The 20,144-nt window shown below is 43.4% G+C and overlaps 1 protein-coding gene and 1 pseudogene across 2 annotated transcripts in view; both read right to left on the bottom strand.

Annotated features, from left to right (window-relative positions):
* Positions 1 to 12,969, bottom strand: part of LOC311605701 (serpin B6-like) — a 48,999-nt gene extending 36,030 nt beyond the window's left edge. Inside the window, exon 1 of the mRNA XM_084796431.1 lies at positions 12,829 to 12,969. Within this exon, the coding sequence (XP_084652557.1) occupies positions 12,829 to 12,900 (72 nt within the window). The 5' untranslated portion in view covers positions 12,901 to 12,969. The remainder of the gene's footprint in view (positions 1 to 12,828) is intronic.
* LOC311605018 (serpin B6-like) lies at positions 4,206 to 12,442 on the bottom strand (annotated as a pseudogene). The gene is made up of 5 exons (XR_014783660.1): positions 12,410 to 12,442; positions 12,163 to 12,280; positions 10,811 to 10,952; positions 5,021 to 5,176; positions 4,206 to 4,731 (listed from the first exon to the last, which is right to left on the bottom strand). The product of XR_014783660.1 is annotated as a serpin B6-like (transcript).
* Positions 12,970 to 20,144: the final 7,175 nt, after the last annotated feature.

Below are 20,144 nucleotides of genomic sequence, written 5' to 3'. Positions count from 1 at the left end.
CTTTTGTTGTAATTTTATATTCAAGCCACAAACAGCCTACAAAACCCAAAGAACCCAACCCTGAATAGACCTCCTATGTAGCCTTGGCTGTCCTGGATTCACTTTGTAGCCCACACTGACCTTAAGCTCACGGTAACTGCCTGCCTCTGCCTCCCATTTGCTGAGATTAAAGTTGTGTGCCACCATGCCAGCCCTTCTTTGTTTGTTTGTTTGTTTGTTTCCTTTTTTCCTTCTTTTTTTTTTTTTTTTTTGAGACATGGTTTCTCTGTACCACCTTGGATGTCCTGAACTCACTTTGTAGACCAGGCTGACCTCGAACTCACAAAGACCCACCTGCCTCTGCCTCTCAGAGTGCTGAAATTACTTGTGTGAATCACTCAACCCAGGTACCCAGGTACCCAGGTACTCTTTTCTAATTTTTTTTACTTTTTATTGCAGCAGCAATGACTTGCTAACAATTTACTGTCTCAAAATTAACCCTAGTTCAAGAAAACAAAAGCAAATTGACCTAAACCATAATTACCTGGACATAAAAACCTGTGTGTACAAAAGATGTCTCAGAAGTGATTTAGCCGAAGACAGCCAGGCCTTCCTATGCTGATGCTGGTGTCCATGCCCATCAGGGAAGCCATGTACAAGCTAGCAGGACAGTGAGGCCTTCACACTGGACAGATGAGTAGGCAGTGCCCTGTGTATGATGATGGAATCTACTGTGAGCAGGAAGTGCCCATGTGGCTCTGGGTAAGACCTCAACTGTGAGTCTGAAGGTCTCTAATTTTGCTTTGTCAGGTAGAAAACAATCTCACTTTTGTGAAACTAACAGCTTGGACCAAACCAGACTTTACGATGAGCACCAACATTAGAGTTTCCCTTCCAAAAGTTAAGCTGAAAGAGGATTGTGACATGGAGTCTGTGTTTCAACAGTTGGGAATGGTGGGTGTCTTCGAAGGAGGCAAGGCTGACTTATCAGAAATGTCTCCAAAGAGAGGCCTGTGTGTGTCCTGTGTTTGTTCACAAGAGTGTGGTGGAGGTCAACGAGGATGACACAGAGATGACGGCAGCAGCCTCAGTTACTATTACTATATTCTGTGCTCCATTATTGTAATATGATGTCCCAACATTCTGTGCTGGCCACACCTTCCTTGTCTTCATCAAGCACAACAACAGCAACAGCATCCTGTTCTGTGGCAAGTTCTTGTCTCCATAAAGGCGCAATTATTATGTGGAGGACAGCTATCTCTTCAACATCTCTTTACCTCCTACAGTTCAGTGAGGATGGGCAACGTTGGGGAAGCATGTTCCAAGATGAGAGCACATTCCTCCCATCATCCTGGTCTTCTGATGCCCACATTCAGCTTTCCCTGTCCTGACCTTCAACTGTGCCCTTTACCAGGTCATAGGACCACAGAGTTATGGTTTTCTGTCTTGCTTAGGAGGTAAATACTTCTCACAAGAAAGCCTTCCAAGCTTCATAAGCAATCCCTATTCTCCCTATACTGACACTTATCTGTGTCCTTTACCAGGTCACAGGAACACAGAGTGTCATGGTTTCCTGTGTTCTTTAGGAAACAAACAAACCTGCCAGAGAGCGTACAAATTTTATAAAATAACCCTAAATAAGCCCCCTTTCACTGCACAGACAAACCATGCCACTTACATATACTGTGTTTTCCTGGTACCTTGGCTCATGCCTTCACTTGCCCTAACCTGGTGGCCCCAGGCTGAGGCAGAAAAAGAAGATGCAGGCACCTCGGACAGCTCCTGCGGTAGGCCTTCACAAAGGCAGCAGGCTGAGGAGGTGCAGCTGTTTGACAGGTGTCACCATTTTAGCAGAGGCCACCATTTTGACAGGCTAGGCCAGGAAACAGGGGGCACCACTCTTGCTGTGGACCACACCCTCAAGCTTAGGGGAACTCCTCGGGTATTTAAAAATAAACACCAAAGCTACATCTGTGTCCTCTTCCCAATATTCCTGGGAAAATGAGCATTGTTGATGAGTCTCTCTCTGTGTCCTTCGACTGATCAATCCTGTTAAACCTGAGCTCTGTGCCTTTAGCTTCTGTCCCCACTACCCTCCCTCCCTGAGATAGGGTTTCTCTGTGTAGCCCTGCTTTTCCTGGAACTCATTCTGTAGGCCAGGCTCACCTCCTGTGTGCTGGAATTAATCCATGCCCAGTAATTTTTTTTCCTAACCAGAAGCTTCTTAAATGTTAGGATGCCACCAACACCAAACTTAGACATTTCCTTTACCTATCTGTACTCTATTCCCGGTCATATGTAGTAACACATGGGTTTTTTTTTTTTTGGAGGGACTATTTATATAAAACTTGATCCTTCCCATGTGACTGGACTGGTAGAAATGAAAGTATTCTACAGAGACAGTTGTATTCTCAACCTGACCTTTGAAACAACGGATTTTAACAATATGGGAATTTTCCAAGAAACCTCTGACTACGAGCCAGAAGGAAAACTTGTCTCCCTAATTAAGATTCAACATAATCCTAACTTGTCAGACAACTTTACTAGAAAATACTGAAGCCCAGACAACTGTGAGTCAGTGAGATACAAAACCTCACCTTCACCCAGCCTGCTGCCTTTGATCTCAAGTCAGGACCAGGAAGATGGACTTGAGGGTTTACCAGATCTCTTTGTCCCTATTCCCAACATGACCACATTAAGCAAATCTCCTTGTCCTGCTTTCCACTTTACTATGGTGCTTTTAATTGGTTTATTGAAGAAGGTTGGCCAGATCAGATTTGGCGCAAGTTGTGACTCCCAAGTTTGAAAACATCAAAGGATGAACAAATAAAAGATATAAAAAGAGATATCTCCCAAGTGGCAGCCTCAACTTTAATACTAATTTTCTGCTAAATATTTTCTGTAGAAAGTGAAATCAAGACACTTTAATTAACTGAGGAATAAGAGACGTTCCAGCACTGACCTTGACATTGTGACTGATCTACTCCTGAGCCATCCACCTGTCCATCTATAACCACCATCTTCTATGTGATTTATTAACCCCCAAACTAAGAATATCAACAGCAACTGGGGCCTATAATGGTGATTTTTCTGTGTTGCTATAACATACATCTTGATATTTTCATCAATGTATTTAAAATATACTTTGATTTAAAACTTTTTTGTTGTTTTATTTCCTTTTATTCTCTTGTCTTTCTTTTTTTAGGTATTTCAGGACAGGGTTTGTCTGTGTACACCTGACTGATGTGGACCTTGCTCTGTAGACCAGGCTGGTCTCAAACTCAGAGATGTGCCTATCCTGTCTCTGCCTTACAAGTGTTGGGATTAAAGCCATGTGCTGCCACTGACCAGCTTTTTATGTTCCTAATAGAAAAAACAAACCTGGGGACATAGAGTTTGGGGTATTTTATTGTCCCTTTGAGATATGACCTATTTTTGCATCAGTTTTTTGACTTTTACATCTTTTTTTTCCTCCTTTATTAATTTATTCTTGTTACATCTCAATGGTTATCCCATCCCTTGTATCCTCCCATTCTTCCCTCCCTCCCATTTTCCCCTTATTCCCCTCCCCTATGACTGTTCCTGAGGGGGATTACCTCCCCCTGTATATGTTCATAGGGTATCAAGTCTCTTCTTGGTAACCTGCTGTCCTTCCTCTGAGTGCCACCAAGTCTCCCCCTCCAGGGGACATGGTCAAAGGTGTAGCACCCTAGGAACAATAAACTTATACCAGAGAATGTAATGTCCACGATTATCTGTAAACCCATATGCACGGGAACCAGGAAACTTCCTGGAATTTGGGGACTTCTCCTTTGGATACAACAAAGCCTCATGGGAAAGTCTAGTGGCCTATAGGTTATAAACTGCAACCCATGGCTCAAGGCCAATTCTCAGGAGGGAAATTCTGGGAAATATTCCTGACCAAAGTCCATCTCTTGGTCAGTATTTAAAATTTCATAAATCTTACTTCAAGTTTGGCCCAAAATGGTGGAGTTGATTTCCAGGCAAATCACAAGATTAACAGTTCTCTTTAGTTAGAGTATCCCATTTTTCTAAATGTTTTCAAGGTGGTCAGTATTCATCACATGTAAAGCCAGGTGGAGTACCAGTACCATCACTGCATGTTCTGCGGCAGGAATGAGCTCTGTAGCCAGCAACATCACAAACCCACAGAAGTGCAAGTCCAGATCCTAGAAAAAGCCCTCCCATGAGGCAGACAAACATAGTTTTGAAAGTGGGGTGTCAAAAGCCCTTTATTTCATACCTGTAATTACACTTGTAGATAAGGTCAGTTGGGTCACAGGTAAACCATGGAGTGGGTAAAAGACTGACAGGAGCACCCTTTCCTTAGGAAAAGGAGAACCGGCCACAGAACAGAATCCCATTGGTCTCAACATGCTGAATGAAGAAAAGGAAAGGGTGGTCAGCGCAGAATCGGGGGTAGATGATCAAGCACTTCAAGAACATGATGGCAGCTGTAGCAGCCGCAGCCTCTGTGCCCTCCTCATTGACCTCCACAAAGGCCTTATGTACGACCTTGGACAAAGACATGCCTTTCTTGGAAGACATTCCAGAAAAGTCTGCCCTGTCAGGCTCAAAGGCATCCGTCATGCCCAGCTTGCACAGCACATCCTTCATGTCATAGTTCTCCTCCAGCTTAAACCTCGGAAGGAAAACCTCCACCTCTTCTTCGTCCATCTTGTCCAGCCTCGTCCACTCTATGAATTTCTCATAAGTTATTTCCTTTTCCACCTAGAGGGGAGTTCAAGACTTTAGGACAGTGCTGTCACACAGGGCTCCTGGGATGATGGGGAGGCTCTACACTGCGCAGGGAGTGTGGCTGTGGGGTGATATGGTAGCTGGGAGGGGCTAGGGAGCAGCTCAATGCTGAGTGTTTAGCAAGCATGATCTAGGCTGTGGGGTCTGCCCCAGCCACATAAATGAATGGAATATGAAAACATGACCATGGGAGCTGCCCCAGAAGAAACCCAAATGCCACACTTTCTCCCTCTCATCCTCATCAAGGGCCCACGCGCCTCACCGTGCTCCGTTCAACGTGCTCAACTGGAAGCATGATGATCATGTGCAGCTCATTGCCGACATAGGGAAGCATCAGGATCTTGGTGGATATCTCTGCAATAAAGGTCATCTTGAAGGTAGACTTCTTAAATGTCATTTGCACAGGTTTCTTCTCATTCTGTACAGAATGCATAAAAACTAAGTTGAAATGAGACACACTAGGAAAATTCAGCAGGGAAAAATAGTCATTGTCCCTGGGAGCACTTTCTTGATTGGATTCAAGAACATTCTTTCAGCCCCTAATCTGCTGAAACAGTTTAGACTTTACACGGCCATAAAGGCCCATTTTTCAAGACTTGATCATGAGAGTGGAGCTTTGGAAAGGAAAGAATTTTTTAGAGGTGGGGCCTAAAGGAAGATACTCAGGCCATGGAGATGTACACTTGAAATGGGTAATCAGCTCGGCTAAATTGGTCCTCTCCATATTACTTGAAGTGACAGAAATCTGACTGGCAAAAACTCCAAAGACCTGTAATATCCTGGGCCAACAATGCTACTCTATTGGGATCCCAATTACTCTTAGGACTTTGAGCATGATTCCTACATTCACTGTTCTAGCCTGGCCTTCTCCCTGAACTCTGGAATAATGTATTTTAGTCTATCTGATTCTTGCAATCTGACATTCCTTTGCACAGTTGCTCTACCTTCAACTCTTACTTATTCTGGTTGACAGTGGTCTCCTCCTTTCTGTTGCTATTTCATGTCCTTGACCCCTGTCTTTCTCACAGACCCTGAATTTGACTCATTGCCATGTTGTACTGTCTGTCACTTTGAAATATAACCAAAATCTGGCTTTACTTTTAACCTCCACTGCCATCCGCACAGCCCTGGGATACTGGGATGATCTCCTTGTCACTGTTCTCAGCACAGCAGCCAGATGTCTCAGGACAAGGCAGTGAAACTTCAGTGCTGTGGCTGGACACCTTTGTGTGGTTCCACTCTAGCAGGAACAGAAGGTAATTACATCCTTCCAACACCCAGGAATAGAAAAGGAGCCTACCCTGATGCCTACACTATCTGTTTCATCCTCTCTTCTTTGATCTGCTATAGTCATAGGCTTTTGTAGTGTTGTGGGATTATGGGATTAAGTCCCTTACTGCCCAACAGACTGGTCCTCAGAACCTGCAACAGGACTCTTATGTCCTGGTGTCTGCTCACATGCCATCCTACACTGAAGGTTTCCTCAGTGGTTCTCACTGCAGCCACACCCAAGCACAGCATCCTGCCATGTCCTCTGTATGTCACTGGAGCCCTCCCAACAACCACTGTGTTCTTATTTGTGCTTGTCTCAAATTTCTGTCCTCTAGGAAAACAGATCTTCACGAGAGTACGAACACTCAACCAGTTAATTTCTGCTGCTCAGTTGGCTCTCAAGTGACATCAGGAGACTGTATTAGTGGCAAACTAATGAGCAGGAATACTTCTCATAATTTAAATACAAAGCCATACCAACAGAAAATCCTGTGCCTTTCAAGGCATGGCCACATACATGGATTACGGTCAGCATCTGCTGTAGCCACAGAGCAATCTGTGTCTACTGCAGTGACAAGGTAGCGAGACAATGCCTCTTGACTCTGAACTTAGCAAGAGCCACAATAAGTACTACTGTAAAGACCAGACAAACTCCAATTTGAAACAGAAACTCCATTTGGTGTTAAACCTAACCAAGGGCTCTTCCTAAGATCTCTGAGAAGATTTTTAGCATGGCAAATGACTACAATGCTAGATTGTGGTATTCTATCCACTGGGCAAAACTGCCCCAGTGCTTCACCAGCTGCTAGGCCCAGCATGGACTGTGGAAAACAAACTGGACATCTGGAGAGTTATTTTCTCGCATTGCTGAAAAGGAGGTAAGGTCAGTCTCTCATGTTCTTCTTCCACAGAAACAGCCTCTTGTCTTCTGTGCCTGATGGCTGGACTGCCTCTGCCAATGATACCAGGAAACCACAGGAGCCTGAGTGAGACAACTGTCTAGGTGGCCAACTGGCTAGTCATTTCTGTCACTTTAATTGATATATAGATTCATTTAGGGTATAATTTTTTCTTCTCAGGACTCTGATCACATTGATGAATAAGCCAATGGTAGCTTGACAACTGGAGAAAAATTAGATCCACTGTTAGTTCATTAGTCAAGTCATTAGCTAGCTAAAACTACCAGTACTAGGTCTCTTATTTAAAAGGCAGACAAGCTTGCCTGGCTCATGGTCTTCATGTTAAAAGGTAAACAGATTTTAGTGTGACTTTTTTACTAATCCTTCATTTGGATGACTACTCCGAATAATCAACTGCATGTATCTCTTGGTTAATAACTGGAGAAAAAGAATAACATAAAGTTTATGTAAGGTCTGAGGATATGGAAGTTTAAGTTAGGAGAATCTAAAATATTAGAAGGTCTAAGAAGACATTTTATAAATGCTAGAAGGTCTTAGAAGCTATTTAAAAGTTAGTAATAAAAAGAAAGTATTTGAGGGTCTAAGAAAGTGCTTAGATGGTAAGTGCAAGTGATAAAGGTTAAGGATGTTAAGAAAAGTTTTAAGGTGTGTAAACACAAGCTATAGAGCTACAGAAATGATTTAAGGCATATAAAAATGAGATCAATAGAGTTCTGATAAGCTGGTGAAGCACTGGCTGCTTAATAATCAGTTACAAGCTCACGATTCTAATTTCCCTTTGGCTGTCTTCTGAATATAGACTTAAGGGTACTTTCCATTATGCTAAAAACAGATCTGTCCAGTCCGTTTTATCAAGGCTACTCGAAATGAGAAAAAAAAATGTTCATGTTTTTACTGGGTCTCAAAGTTATGAGTCTAATGCTGCTCTCTTTTATGATTGTAATATTAATATACTACCTTTTGTAAGATAAAATTCATATACACTTCAATAAACTAAAAAAGAACTGGATCCACCTAACACATATCAAAGGAACTCCAGATAAGCGTATTTACCTCTTTCTTAAAATGGAGATTTTTGCCCCCTGGTCTTGGGATTCTTCACTTTCCCCAATCACTAGAAAAATTTAATTCTGTTCCAAGTCATATTTATCTCAGCAGATTTTTACCTGGCTAAAAGACTCCATCCAGAGATCACCTGTAGATTACAAACTGCTGAGATCTGGACCTGTTGGAAGCTGATGTTAACCAGCCCCACCGATATGACTGCTCCCTGTCTCTTCAACTAGATTGACTAAACTGATGCTTCTGATAAGCGCCCCATTACCTAGCCTTTGACTAGCCTTTCAGCCTTCCTGGGTCCCTGATAACAACATCCTAATGTCAGCTTGAAGAAGCTATGGAAGAGACTACAGCATCCATTATCCCACCTAAAAGGCTGAAATGCTATGTAAAAAAAAAAGGGGGGGGGATAAATGTGCCCTTAATTCTGTTTCTCCACATCATGCTATGTGCCCCTTATATGATAGACTCTATGTTATGTTTGTCCAAAGCCACATCACTGATGGCTTGAATCATGGTTCAGTTCCTCTCCGTGGCTGACCACTTTGATATTCATGCTTTTAGGTCCTTTGCTCATTTTGTTTCTTCTTCTCACCTTCGGGCCTTGTATCCTAAATAAGCTAACACAATTCATAAGAGAAAAACTAGGTATCATCCATCTGATGGTTACCAGCCCCTACAAAATATGGACCTAGACAGTTATGAAATACAGAGAACATAGATGCCCAAGTTTGGGCTTCTCTAGTTACTAGGAGAGGGGGAAATGTAAGGACCAGACAAACTCCATTTTGAAAGGAAACTCCACTTGGTGTTGAACCTAGCCAAGGGTTGAACTCAGATTCCAGAAAAACCACAAACCAGTCTAAACAGAAAAATATTCCCTAGCAACACAATCAGCTCACCTTGAGAAGGTCCAAATATACTCTCTGCTGGTCAAGCTGACCATCAGGTGGACTGGCACATAGCAACAACAAATTAGGAGAAGCCAGGTCAAAGTTCCTAACACCCCCATGACTGCTTCAACCAATCTTTTCCGTAGGCCAACTTGCCCCTACACCTATTACTCTGCCATGAAATCTCAAGACTTGTAACTCCCTGCTTTCAGCTTTTCTGCCCAAATGTCATCCAATAATATACTGTAAAACCCATTTATTTGTCTAAAGTCTATTTTTAAAAAAAAAACAACTTTCAATTGAGATTCGAGGCCACTTCCCTGCATCTGCTGTGTCAGTGCATTGGAGGTGTGTCCCGGTTCAAATTTGCAATAAAGACGTCCTTGCCATTGCATTTGGACTCGACTCTTGGGTGGACTGTTCAGAGAGTCTCTCAAAATTTGGGTACAACACTACCACTTATGTACTATATGGAAAAGGTCTCAGAGAGAGGCTTTTTGCTCTCTGCCCTGTATGGACTCCAGAGTCAAAACCCTGGTGTAAGCATGAGGAAAAAGGCCTGATGCTAAGAGTGGCAGAACAGAAAAGGAGAGCCAGGTCCTAAGAGCATCACCCCATGCAGGCAGCCCCAGGCTCCAACGTATTTCTTGCCCTCCTGGTTGGTGATGAACTTGTATGAGTTCAATTATAGTCAACTAGAGTTTCTACTCCTTGCATTTGAAGGAAGTCCTAATATACATCTTGTTAACAAGTGACTTCAAAGACAGAAGTACTCTAATCAGCAAAAAAAAGAAGAGTTTATTTAAGAACAAAACTTAAGGGCTGGAGAAATGCTCAGAAGTTAAAAGTACTGTCTGCTCTTCCAGAGGTCATGAGTTCAATTTCCAGAAACTACATGATGACTTATAACTATCTATGAGATCTGGTGCCCTCTTCTGGTGTGCAGGCATACATGTAGGAAGAACACTGTACACCTAATAAATAAATAAATAAATAAATAAATAAATAAATAAATAAATCTTTTTTAAAATAAAAGAATAAACTTAAAATGCATTGCCTGAGGAACTGGAGGTTCAATTTGAAGTGTGAACGGGAAATGTAATTATTTTGTTTTGTCAGTCTAGGAGTATATGGGGAGAGAGAGAGGGAGAGAGAGAGAGAGAGAGAGAGAGAGAGAGAGAGAGAGAGAGAGGAGAGGAAAACTATATTTGGTTTATAAAAAGCAGTATGAGTCATCAGCAAGTAATATGCTCCAACTTTGTTTCCTGGTCTATAAGCAAAATTCTATGCTCATCCCATCAAGACAACACTGAATTTCACTCACTCCTTCAGTGTTTACTGAGCACTGACCATAAGCCAGGCTCTCATTACACAGCCGCCTGCCATCAGCTGTTTTTCCAGACAGGTGAGAAAGATTTTCCCACAGAACTGTTTGTGGCAACCAGCTGGGGGTGTGGTCCTCTTGAAGGACAGGGAAGACACAAGGCAGCACTTCTAGGAAGACAACTGAAAAGAAAGGAGTGTGCACTACTGAAGGGAATCACGAAGAATGGGCTGCATTCAGGGCCTCAAGGAGCCTTCTACACCACATCTGGAGTGGAAACTTTACCTCCAAAGTTCTATGAAAGACCATTTCAAGTCCACTGCAGAGCTCTGCCATCACGTTTGGCCTTAGCAGCTGCCATTGACAGAATAAGCCATGAAAGAAGCAGGGCCAGGCCTGAAGCCATGGAGCCTGCAGCCACCATGGGTGACATGCAAAGAAGGAAGGGAAGAGAACATTCCCAAGGCTGAGAGAGTCCTGGCTGCTGAGCTGCCCAAGGGCAGGAGAGGCGCAGGCTTAGGAGGAGCCTCTCTGTGAACAGAGGACCTTGCCCAGGAGTCTCCTTGTTACTACACTGTGTTTACCTTGCTGACTTTGAAAGGCATCTCACTGGTGTCCTCTTTGTTAAACTGCTCCTTCCAGATTCCCTTGAAGTAGATGGCATTCACAAAGACCAGCAGAGTGTCTGAATCCACTTACCTGGGGACAGCAGCTCTTTGATTTTATCTGAAAGGAGGAATGGAAAAGGAAAAACAACTAATTAAAGACTTGTGGTGGTTTGGATGGCATGTGTGGTTTGGATGGCCCCAGCCGCAAACTCAGCCATCTTGCTTTCATCGCTCAACCCAAGCTTGAGAAGCAGATTCAAAGCTACATAGCCAAGGGTCATAGGCTCTGCCAACCAAAGCCCGAGGTGCAAACCAAGGCAGAGGCCGCAGCTCCAGTTAAGGCCCAGGCTGCAGCCCCAGCTCAGGCTCCCAAAGGTGATGAGACCCCTGTGAATGCCCCATAGAAAAAACTTCTGCCAATGGGAAGACAGATGGACAGGTGTGAAATACCTAGTACACACTATTTACAGATGACCAGTGTCCTATGCTGTTTGTACAAATAAACCAAGGGCAAGATCTGTTTAAATTAAAATTAAAAGCAACAATTCTGACATGAACAACAAGAAGTCATATTTCTGAGTTGTAGGCCAGCCTAGTCTACAAAGTGAGTTCCATGATAGTCACGGGCTACATAGAGAAATGCTGCCTCAAAGGGAGAAGGGAATCCTGATTTCTGATTTAGAGCTAAGGATGCAAATTTACATTAGAGTACTTTATGTTGCCTTTCACACTCAAGTCCTTGGGTTCAATCTCCATGTGTATCAAAAAGTCTTGACCTACAGAACAAAGGTCATTGTTGTTACCCTTTAAGCACTTATGAAGGCATTAGCATATGATTATTAACAATAGACTAAAGAGCATGGCATGGGGCATAGGTCTTTAATCCCAGCACTGGAGAATCAAGGGCAGCTGGATCTCTGAGTTTGAGGACAGCTTGGTCTATATAGTGAGTTCCAGGAAAGCTAGGGTTACAGTGAGACCCTGTCTCAAAAATTAAAAATGAAATTAAAAAGACTGGAATCAGAGTTGGCCTGGCAGGTAACGGTGCCCACTACCAAACCTGAAGAACTGAGTAGAACCCCTAGACTCCTGTGGTAGAAAGAGAAACCAACTCCTGTCAGTTGTCCTGAGTGCAGGTGTGCACAGACAAACACAAACATGCAATAAACAAACAACAAATAATTGCAGCAGTTTGAAAAAAAACATAGGCTAAATGCTTAACAGAGACTGGGCTGTGGCTCAGTGCGCAGGAGAGCCTGCTCAACATGCTCAGGGCCCTGGAGTCAACTCTCAGCACTGAAAACAAACTCGAGGCAGCCTGCAGTCACCTTCAGTCTTTTTGGCCACCCAGGTGTTGATGTGCTGTCGGGACTGCTCTGTGGCGCCCTGAAAGTCCAGCTCTTCCATCTCTGCTTCATAGAGCTTGCAGCAGGAATCTTTAAAGGACTAGGACAGAGCAACATGATTACACAGCCAGGAAAGTGATTAGCACCAAGCGCCGCCTTCCTCAGTGCACAGGCGCAGAGATTCAAAGTGTAATGGCTGACAGTTGTGCTCTGTCCATTGTCTCCCGACCTTATTCTGGGGAAGCCTGTCTCTGAGCTTCATATCCTTCTGCAGATAAGGAAAGCACTACACCCTGCCAGATCCCCCCCCCCCCCAGGTTCTATCCCTGGTCTTCCAGCCTAGGCTGAGCCCTTTGGGAATCAACGTCAAGATCGTAGAAGGAGATGAGAACCATTAGGACCAGGCAGCAGACAGTGGAGGTCACGGGGGCCTTAGTGCCATGTCTTTGGTATTTCTGCCCCAAAATTGACCTTACACACATAGTCACCAATTGTGGACCAGGATGATATAGCTAGGGTTCCTGCAGGAGTAGCATATCAACTCTCCAATCACACTCTTATATCATATGCAGGAGCAATTTGGAGCATGGAGGGCCAGCTCAATTGACAGGCCACAGTATTTAGCTGCTGGGAAAGGGTGCTGGTTACCTGAATCATCTGGCTTGCAGTGCTTCCCTTTGCTCCCATGAAGACCATGGCCAGGGCTGAGGAGATGCTCATGGGTGAGAAAAATACATTTTTTGAGCTGTCTTCACCCAGTGGTTCAAAAGGTTTAAGGCAAAAGTCCCATTTGCTTCCCACAGAGCATCTATGATGGCGAGCCTGGAACGAGGGATTAATATCACATAAACACAGGCTGATATGTAGGCCACATCTTACTTTCACTCACACAGTGATGCCGTGGCTCAGTGAACAAAGGGACACACACATAGCCTGGAGTGTAAAGATGGCATGCAGAAAGTGGCTATCCTGGTTTATATAGCAAATTTCAGGCCAATCAAAGCTATATAGGAAGACCTTGTCTCAAAACAAGCAAATGATAATAAGCACCTTACATGCATGGTTCATTTTTCTAGTCCAAGGGCATTACACCTAATATCTGCTGGTTTCTTTCAGGAGGGGATTTATGGTGTTTTGCTTTGGTTTTTGTTTGTTTGTTTGCTTGCTTGCTTGCTTTTTGTTTCGTTTTTTGAGACGGGATTTCTCTGTGTAACATTGGCTGTCCTGGACTCACTTTGTAAACCAGAATGATTTATTCATATCCAGCCACTGGCCTCTGCCTTCAAGTGCTGGGATTAAAGGTGTGTGCCACTGTGGCAGACTCAGGAGAAGATTTGTGAAGTGCAAAGTCTGAAAGCTTGGAGAACAGAAGATTGAAAATACAGCTGCTGGGCTTAGGAAATGGCTCAGTGGATAGAGGTCTGCCATGCAAGGATGAGCATCTTAGTTTGGCCTTTATCAGACTGGACAAGGTGGCACATGGTTGTTATCCTAGTCATGGGGCAGGGGGAGAGAGACAAGAGACTCTTGGGAATGTATCTGGGTCTGTAAGAAGTTGTGTTCAGGGGCTGAAAAATTAGGCTCAGACCACTGCTCTTTGGAAGTCTGCAAAGATAGACCCTTTAATGAAGAACTTTCCAGATCTTTAAATAGTGTCCCACCCTTCTACCTATTAGCTGTCAGTAGCAAACCAGTCCTCCAGCCCAGATGTGAGTTTTTACATTTTAAGGACTGAAAGAAAAAGGGATGCTCAAAGTATTGCACTCCCATTAGCGTCTTGGATCCTTGTCTCTCTAGCTTAATGTTTCTGGTTTATCTTTCTGTTGGATCTGGGAAAACACACTCGGTATGTGTTTATACTAGAATTTTGTTTTGTTTTGTTTTGTTTTTAGTGATTTTTTTTGTTTTATTTTGGTTTGGTTTTCAAGACAGGGTTTCTCTGTGTAATCTTGGCTCTCCTGGACTTACTTTGCAGACCAGACTGGCCTCAAACTCATAGTGATTCACCTGCCTCTGCCTCCTGAGTGCTGGGATTAAAGGTGTGTACTACCACATGGAGCCCTACACTAGAATTCTATAGGCAGCTCTAATTTCTTCCTTTTTAACCAAAGTATAGCATTTTGTAATCTGTCAGTAGTTTTGTACGTTGACCTTAAAACACACACACATATATGAACACAGACTGAACACACTTGTATGTACATTAAATACATACACCATGCTCACACACGAATGAGAGAGAAATGAGACAGAAAGAAAGAGAGAGATTTATCAGGAATGTTATTCATGAGTAACAAATATAGCTCATTTACTCAAATATTTAGGATTTATTTTTAGCTAAGCATGTTATCCTGTGTTATGTTTTCAGTGTGGTGTTTTCCTAGGAATCCAGCCCAAAGCCCTGTAAGGCTACTCATACAGTCTGCCCCTTAGCTCTATGCCCAACATGTGCTGTGGTCCACTTAGAAAGACAAACTCCTTTTTAAATGTTGGGTACAACAGACCGACACAAACACATGCAAAATGAATACTGACACACGCGCACCTTCAGTGCACTAAACACATCCCAGAACACCAAACAGAAAATCATTCTGCACGTGTGTGTTCCCTTTTGTGACCTCAGAAGAGAAGGAAAATATCCTCTCAGCAGCTCTGCACGCTTCTCCCTGACACATACTTTGTACATTAGGTAACACTCCTGTTCTCCATGAGCAATGTTCAGAGTTCCATGGATGGGTTAACTGGTGGACTGTGAGCAGCACTGACACCTGGAGGTCAGGGGTGGAACTGGATTTGTGTTGATTTAGCAATACTTCCTGGAAACCAGAGCACAGTGAGAGGAACCATGGAAGCCTAAGTGTCTAGTCAACTGGACCCTTAGAGGATAGAAACCCACCAAGGGACTAAGCCACTCACAATTGTCAACTGCTTGGTTGTCCCACTTTGATTAAATGTATATTGGACCTATAAATATAATGTAAAACCAAGACTGCTCGAGAGGTAGACTCCCTGCACATAAGCTTCAAACCATGCCAATATGTAGTTAGCTATCTATACGCACTGAAGCATTTCCTGTGAACAACAAAGTTACTCAAATGGCATATAGCACAACCTCATCACTTGAGTCTGGAGAGACGGCTTAGAAGTTAAGAGTACTGTCTGTTTGCCCAAAGGTCCTGAGATTCAATTCTCAGCAACCACATAGAGGCTCGCAACCATCTTTAATGATATCTGGTACCCTCTTCTGGTGTGCAAGCAACACATGCAGGCAGAATACTGTATAAATAAAAAATACATCTTTTTAAAGGAAAGAAAGAGAGACCTCATCACCATGTCACATTACTTTCTAGCTTTTCATGTCAAGTGACCCAACAGTTTTTCCAATGAACTACCAGAAACAGTCACTTCTAATGACTCACTATGAAGCATGGTTGGGTTATACATCACTTCTCAAAGACACAGATCAGGGATGCAGCAGAAAATATTACAAGACTATGAACATGGATAAAATGCTTTCTTTACCTTACCCTAGTGAAAGTCAATCAATAAGCCAGCGTTTTACAGATCTTTATCAGCTGGGCATGGTAGCACACGCCTGTTATTCCAGCACTTGGGGAGGCAGATGCAGGCGGATCACTGTGAGTTCAAGGCCACAGTGGTCTACAAAGTAAGTCCAGGACAGATTGAATATAATCACAAAACACTTGATTCCACTAGGGTTTTCACAGGGCCAAACACTGCAGAGACAGAGACCAGAGGATGAAAGGTCTTGTTTAGCACCAAGCCAAAAATGCTGAAAGGTGAATGGGTGTCTAAAATCCATTTACATAACAGCTCTTGTAGGAATGTGGCCTCAAACTCAGGCAGGTAGCCCAGGATAGTTCCTTTGTGGTGAGAAATGACCAGTTCTGCAATGTGTTTCCAAGTGTCTAAGTCCTTAGGGTCATGAGAGACGTGTGAATTTAAAGTGTAACTGTTCACAGGGTCCTTTGAAGGTCTATATGCCTAGTTTCTGTCAAAGTCAATGTTGTCTCTCTATTGTATGCAACTACCTCTGAACTTAGGCTTTTTCCTAACCTTGTGGAGTGTATATAGAGAAAAAGTTCAGTCATAAAGACATGGAGAATACAAATAAAAAACTAAGGCATACACCTAAGCTGTAGAAGGAAGAAAACCTAAAATGGTGACCCATGCAGTAATCCCAGCAATGCATGAGCATAAAGCAGGAGAATTCCTGTGAGCTTCACACCAGTCTTGTTTATATAATGAGTTCCAGACCACTGCAGATCAGTCTAAGCTGTAATGTTACACCTACACACACACACACACACACACACACACACACACACACACACACACGTATGTGTGATACACACTCACATACATAAACATACACACATATGTGACACACACATACAAACTCCCATACACACAGACAAACACACACACACTTGTCCCTTTTGAACCCAGGGTTTGGGTCCAAGCGTAATATAAGATGAAATAGTTAAATAAGTCACTAGGAGTCGCCTTCTGAGGCTCTCCTCTGAGTGTTATTATGGTGCCTTAAATGGTTTGCAGCCAGAACTTAAGTTTAGCTCTTTCTCACCCTGTCCAGAGGCACCACTGGTCTTGTTCTGAACCAAACCTGCCAAGAGTCAAAACAGGCCTTGTTCTGAGGCTCACACAGCTCAGTGCACACATCCATCCCAGAACAGCATCAGCAATGTGACATACAGATCACTTTTACTGCAGGATAACAGTTATCTAAGTTACATTTGGGGAATTGCCATTGTAATTTTGATTGCGATTGTGATTGGGATTGGGATTGTAGGCCATTTTTGTTTCCTTCTATTTCTTTTTCTCCATGCCCCTACTCTGTACTCATGCCAGGCAAAGTGCTATGCAACCAAGCTATACACTTGATGCTTTTTCCTTGCTTTTTTTAGTTTGAGTTTGGGTCTCCCTAATACGCCCAGGGTAAGCAACAGCTCCCGTGTTCTAGGCAGGACCCAACTTTGGATATTCTTCCCTCCAGAGTCACTGGAATTAGACCCTACTATTGTTGAAAACACTAACACTAAGCTTGAGACTGTGCAGGTTTTGGATGGGGGGCCATTGGCCTCGGAGGGCTGAAAACTCTTCCCTGAACCATGTTACCCCATTTTCTTAACATTATTCCATGAAAGGCCATGAAGGTTGAGCGACAGAGGCAGGCCACTGTCACTTCCTCTACAGTTTCTCTTCCTTTGACTTAGGACAGTATACCTCTTATATCCCCAAAATATCCCAAACCTCAATCCTTGGAAGGACACAGTTCAAACTTGGAAGCCCTGCCCATGCTTAGCCACTTACACAGGAGTAAATGTACAGAGGAATAAACTCGCTTTGTAAAATTCTTCTCTGTCGTGGGCTTCCTGAATGGCCCACTTCCCTGACATCTTTCTCAGTGTCTTTTCTTTTTCCATAGCAAAAGAAGCTCATCTTCTTATCTACCCCACCATCAATGGGTGATCCATTACAGAATGCAAATGAGACAGCCGAGCAGGTAACCACTGTGCCAGGACGGGGTGTAGCTGACCTAGTAGTCTGACCTTGACATCCCAGACCACTGCTGGAAACTGCTATGCGGTCTGCATGAGGAGCCCCAGCACAGTGCTCCCAGGAGACACTTAAAGAGATCGTCCATAAGGTCTTCATGAGGGCTCCATAAATAAAGATGTTAAAATTTTAAATACAAAATATGTAAAAATAAAGAAAAAAAGTTGGCAGTAAACCTGAGATGAATGAGGCTTGAGAGGTACCAGGCTAATTTCAGACAGCCTCTGAGTATTTAAATTAAGGTACAAAGCATCCCTTCTCAATGCTTATCTGTCTTAGTCCATCTTCTTTGACTATCACTGAATACTTCAGACCACATAGTTTATAAATACCTTATATATTTATTTATTTAACTTGTAGTTCTAGAGGCTGAGAGGCCCAAGGTTGAGGGCTGCATCTCAGTGGGAATCTCCTTGTCTGTAGAGTCCAATTATGGTGCAGGTACTGACACCATGAAGAGTACAAACAAGTGACAAGGACAAATGGCCATCATGATAGACCTAGTCACGATAACCCATTGCCAATCAATCTATTAGTCCATAAATGGATGAGCCCACTTATAGCAACATTCCTGTGACCTAATCATTCCTAAGACCTCCCATGAGGAATTGGGGTCAGCATGAATATTGCTGGGGTCACTCAAAGCACAGCATCACCCCACCCTGAGCCAAAGAAACCCAGCCTCTTGTGAGGAAGGCATCTCTTTGCTGAGCTCAAGGAGAAAGTGACTGGTAGAACAGGACTCTGTTGACTAGTTATCACTGCAATTTTCCCTGAACATTCCCCCCAAACACACACACACTGCCCCCTCCTGTTTTCCAGGGCCATCAGTGTGTCTAAAGACAGCATAAGACTTTTTCAAGGACAGGGGTACTTCCCAGCCTGTGAGTTAACTGTGTAACTTCATAGGCAAAGTCCTTTAGAACAAGTACAATCTTATTCTTCAGATACTTTGATGTTTGATCATCAGCGTTAATGACTTCATTACAGGAACTGTTTAGAATTGGGGAAATGGTGTCTGTGACTCACCAGATACGGTATTATTGCTTCATTTGTTCCATAGAATTATTCTATTTACTGAACAGGCCAGGAGCTACTTGGAGACAGAGCGGGAGAAGATCCAGTCTCTGGCCTCAGTACAGATGTGCAAACAGATGAAATACGGTGTGGTATGTGCAGCACCAGTGCTTGTATAAGGGGCAAGAACAAGTAGAAGCGGAAATAATGTTTGCCTTTGAGAATGTGGACCAAAATAAGGGGTGGCAGAGTCCTTAGCACTAGAACTGAGTGAGAACTGAAGTAAGTGGATGAGCTGAGTAAATGGCACATAGAAGGGGATATTTCAGCTGTGCAGACTGGGAAACATGGAAGTGTGTACACCCCAGGAAACCCATAGCTTGTTAGTGTACCTTTAAATTTGAGTCAATTTAGCTTAGACTCTAGAGTATTTTATGTCCATAACATCATGCCAGTGGGTTCACAGATTTCTGAGCATGTAGCTATATCTTCAGAATTAAGATAGGAAAGCTTATGCCAGGTGTGGTGGTACACGCCTTGAATCCCAGCACTTGGGAGGTAAAGGCAGGCACATTTCTGTGAGTTTGAGGCCAGCCTGGTCTACAAAATGAATTAAGGACACCCAGGGCTATACAGAGAAACCCTGTCTCAAAAGACCAAGAAAAAAAAAAAAAAAGGAAGGAAGGAAGGAAGGAAGGAAGCTTGCTTGACTGTAGAGCTGAAGAGCAGCGGGAGTGGGAACCAGGCAGGGGAACCAGTGCTGTCAACTGTTCAGATTAACAGGAACCAGAGTGAAGAGGGGTCTGTAGACATCTCTAGTTGTCCTCCCCTTGCTGACATGGTACAGGAAATCCCCATCCTTTCCAACCCAGCCCCTGCAAGGAAAGCCTCCCCATCCTGGCATTCCTGAGGACTGCCCCAGTCACCTCACCTGGTGCCAACAGCTCTCCAAGCCCAGCAGGTGGCAGACACATCATCTTCCTAACTCATCTTCCTGTGCCTGCAATCCTTAAAAACCCTGCCCACTATAGTGGATAAGGGACTTCTTCTGGCCTTGGCCCCTGAGGCTGCTGAACTCACACAGGAGCCTCAGTTCCCAAATAAATATGTCCTTTTTATATATTTAATCTAGCTTTGATTGACATATTTCATTGACAGAGATAATCCATCAAAGAAATGTTTAAAAAAGAAGATAGGAAATGTTTGGTGCAGTCTTTTAATCCCAGCACTGGGAAAGTGGAGGCAGGTAAATTTCTGAAAGCTCAAAGACAGCGTGTTCTAAACATGGAGTTCCAGGCCAGCCAAAGCTACATAGTGAGACCCTCGATCAGAATAAATAAATAAAATTA

This window comes from Acomys minous (genome assembly GCF_964271855.1).
Source record: "Acomys minous genome assembly, chromosome: 9".
In the NCBI taxonomy this organism is placed as follows: domain Eukaryota; kingdom Metazoa; phylum Chordata; class Mammalia; order Rodentia; family Muridae; genus Acomys; species Acomys minous.
Note: the sequence above shows the minus strand (reverse complement) of the source record. Positions and strands in the feature narration are given on the sequence as shown.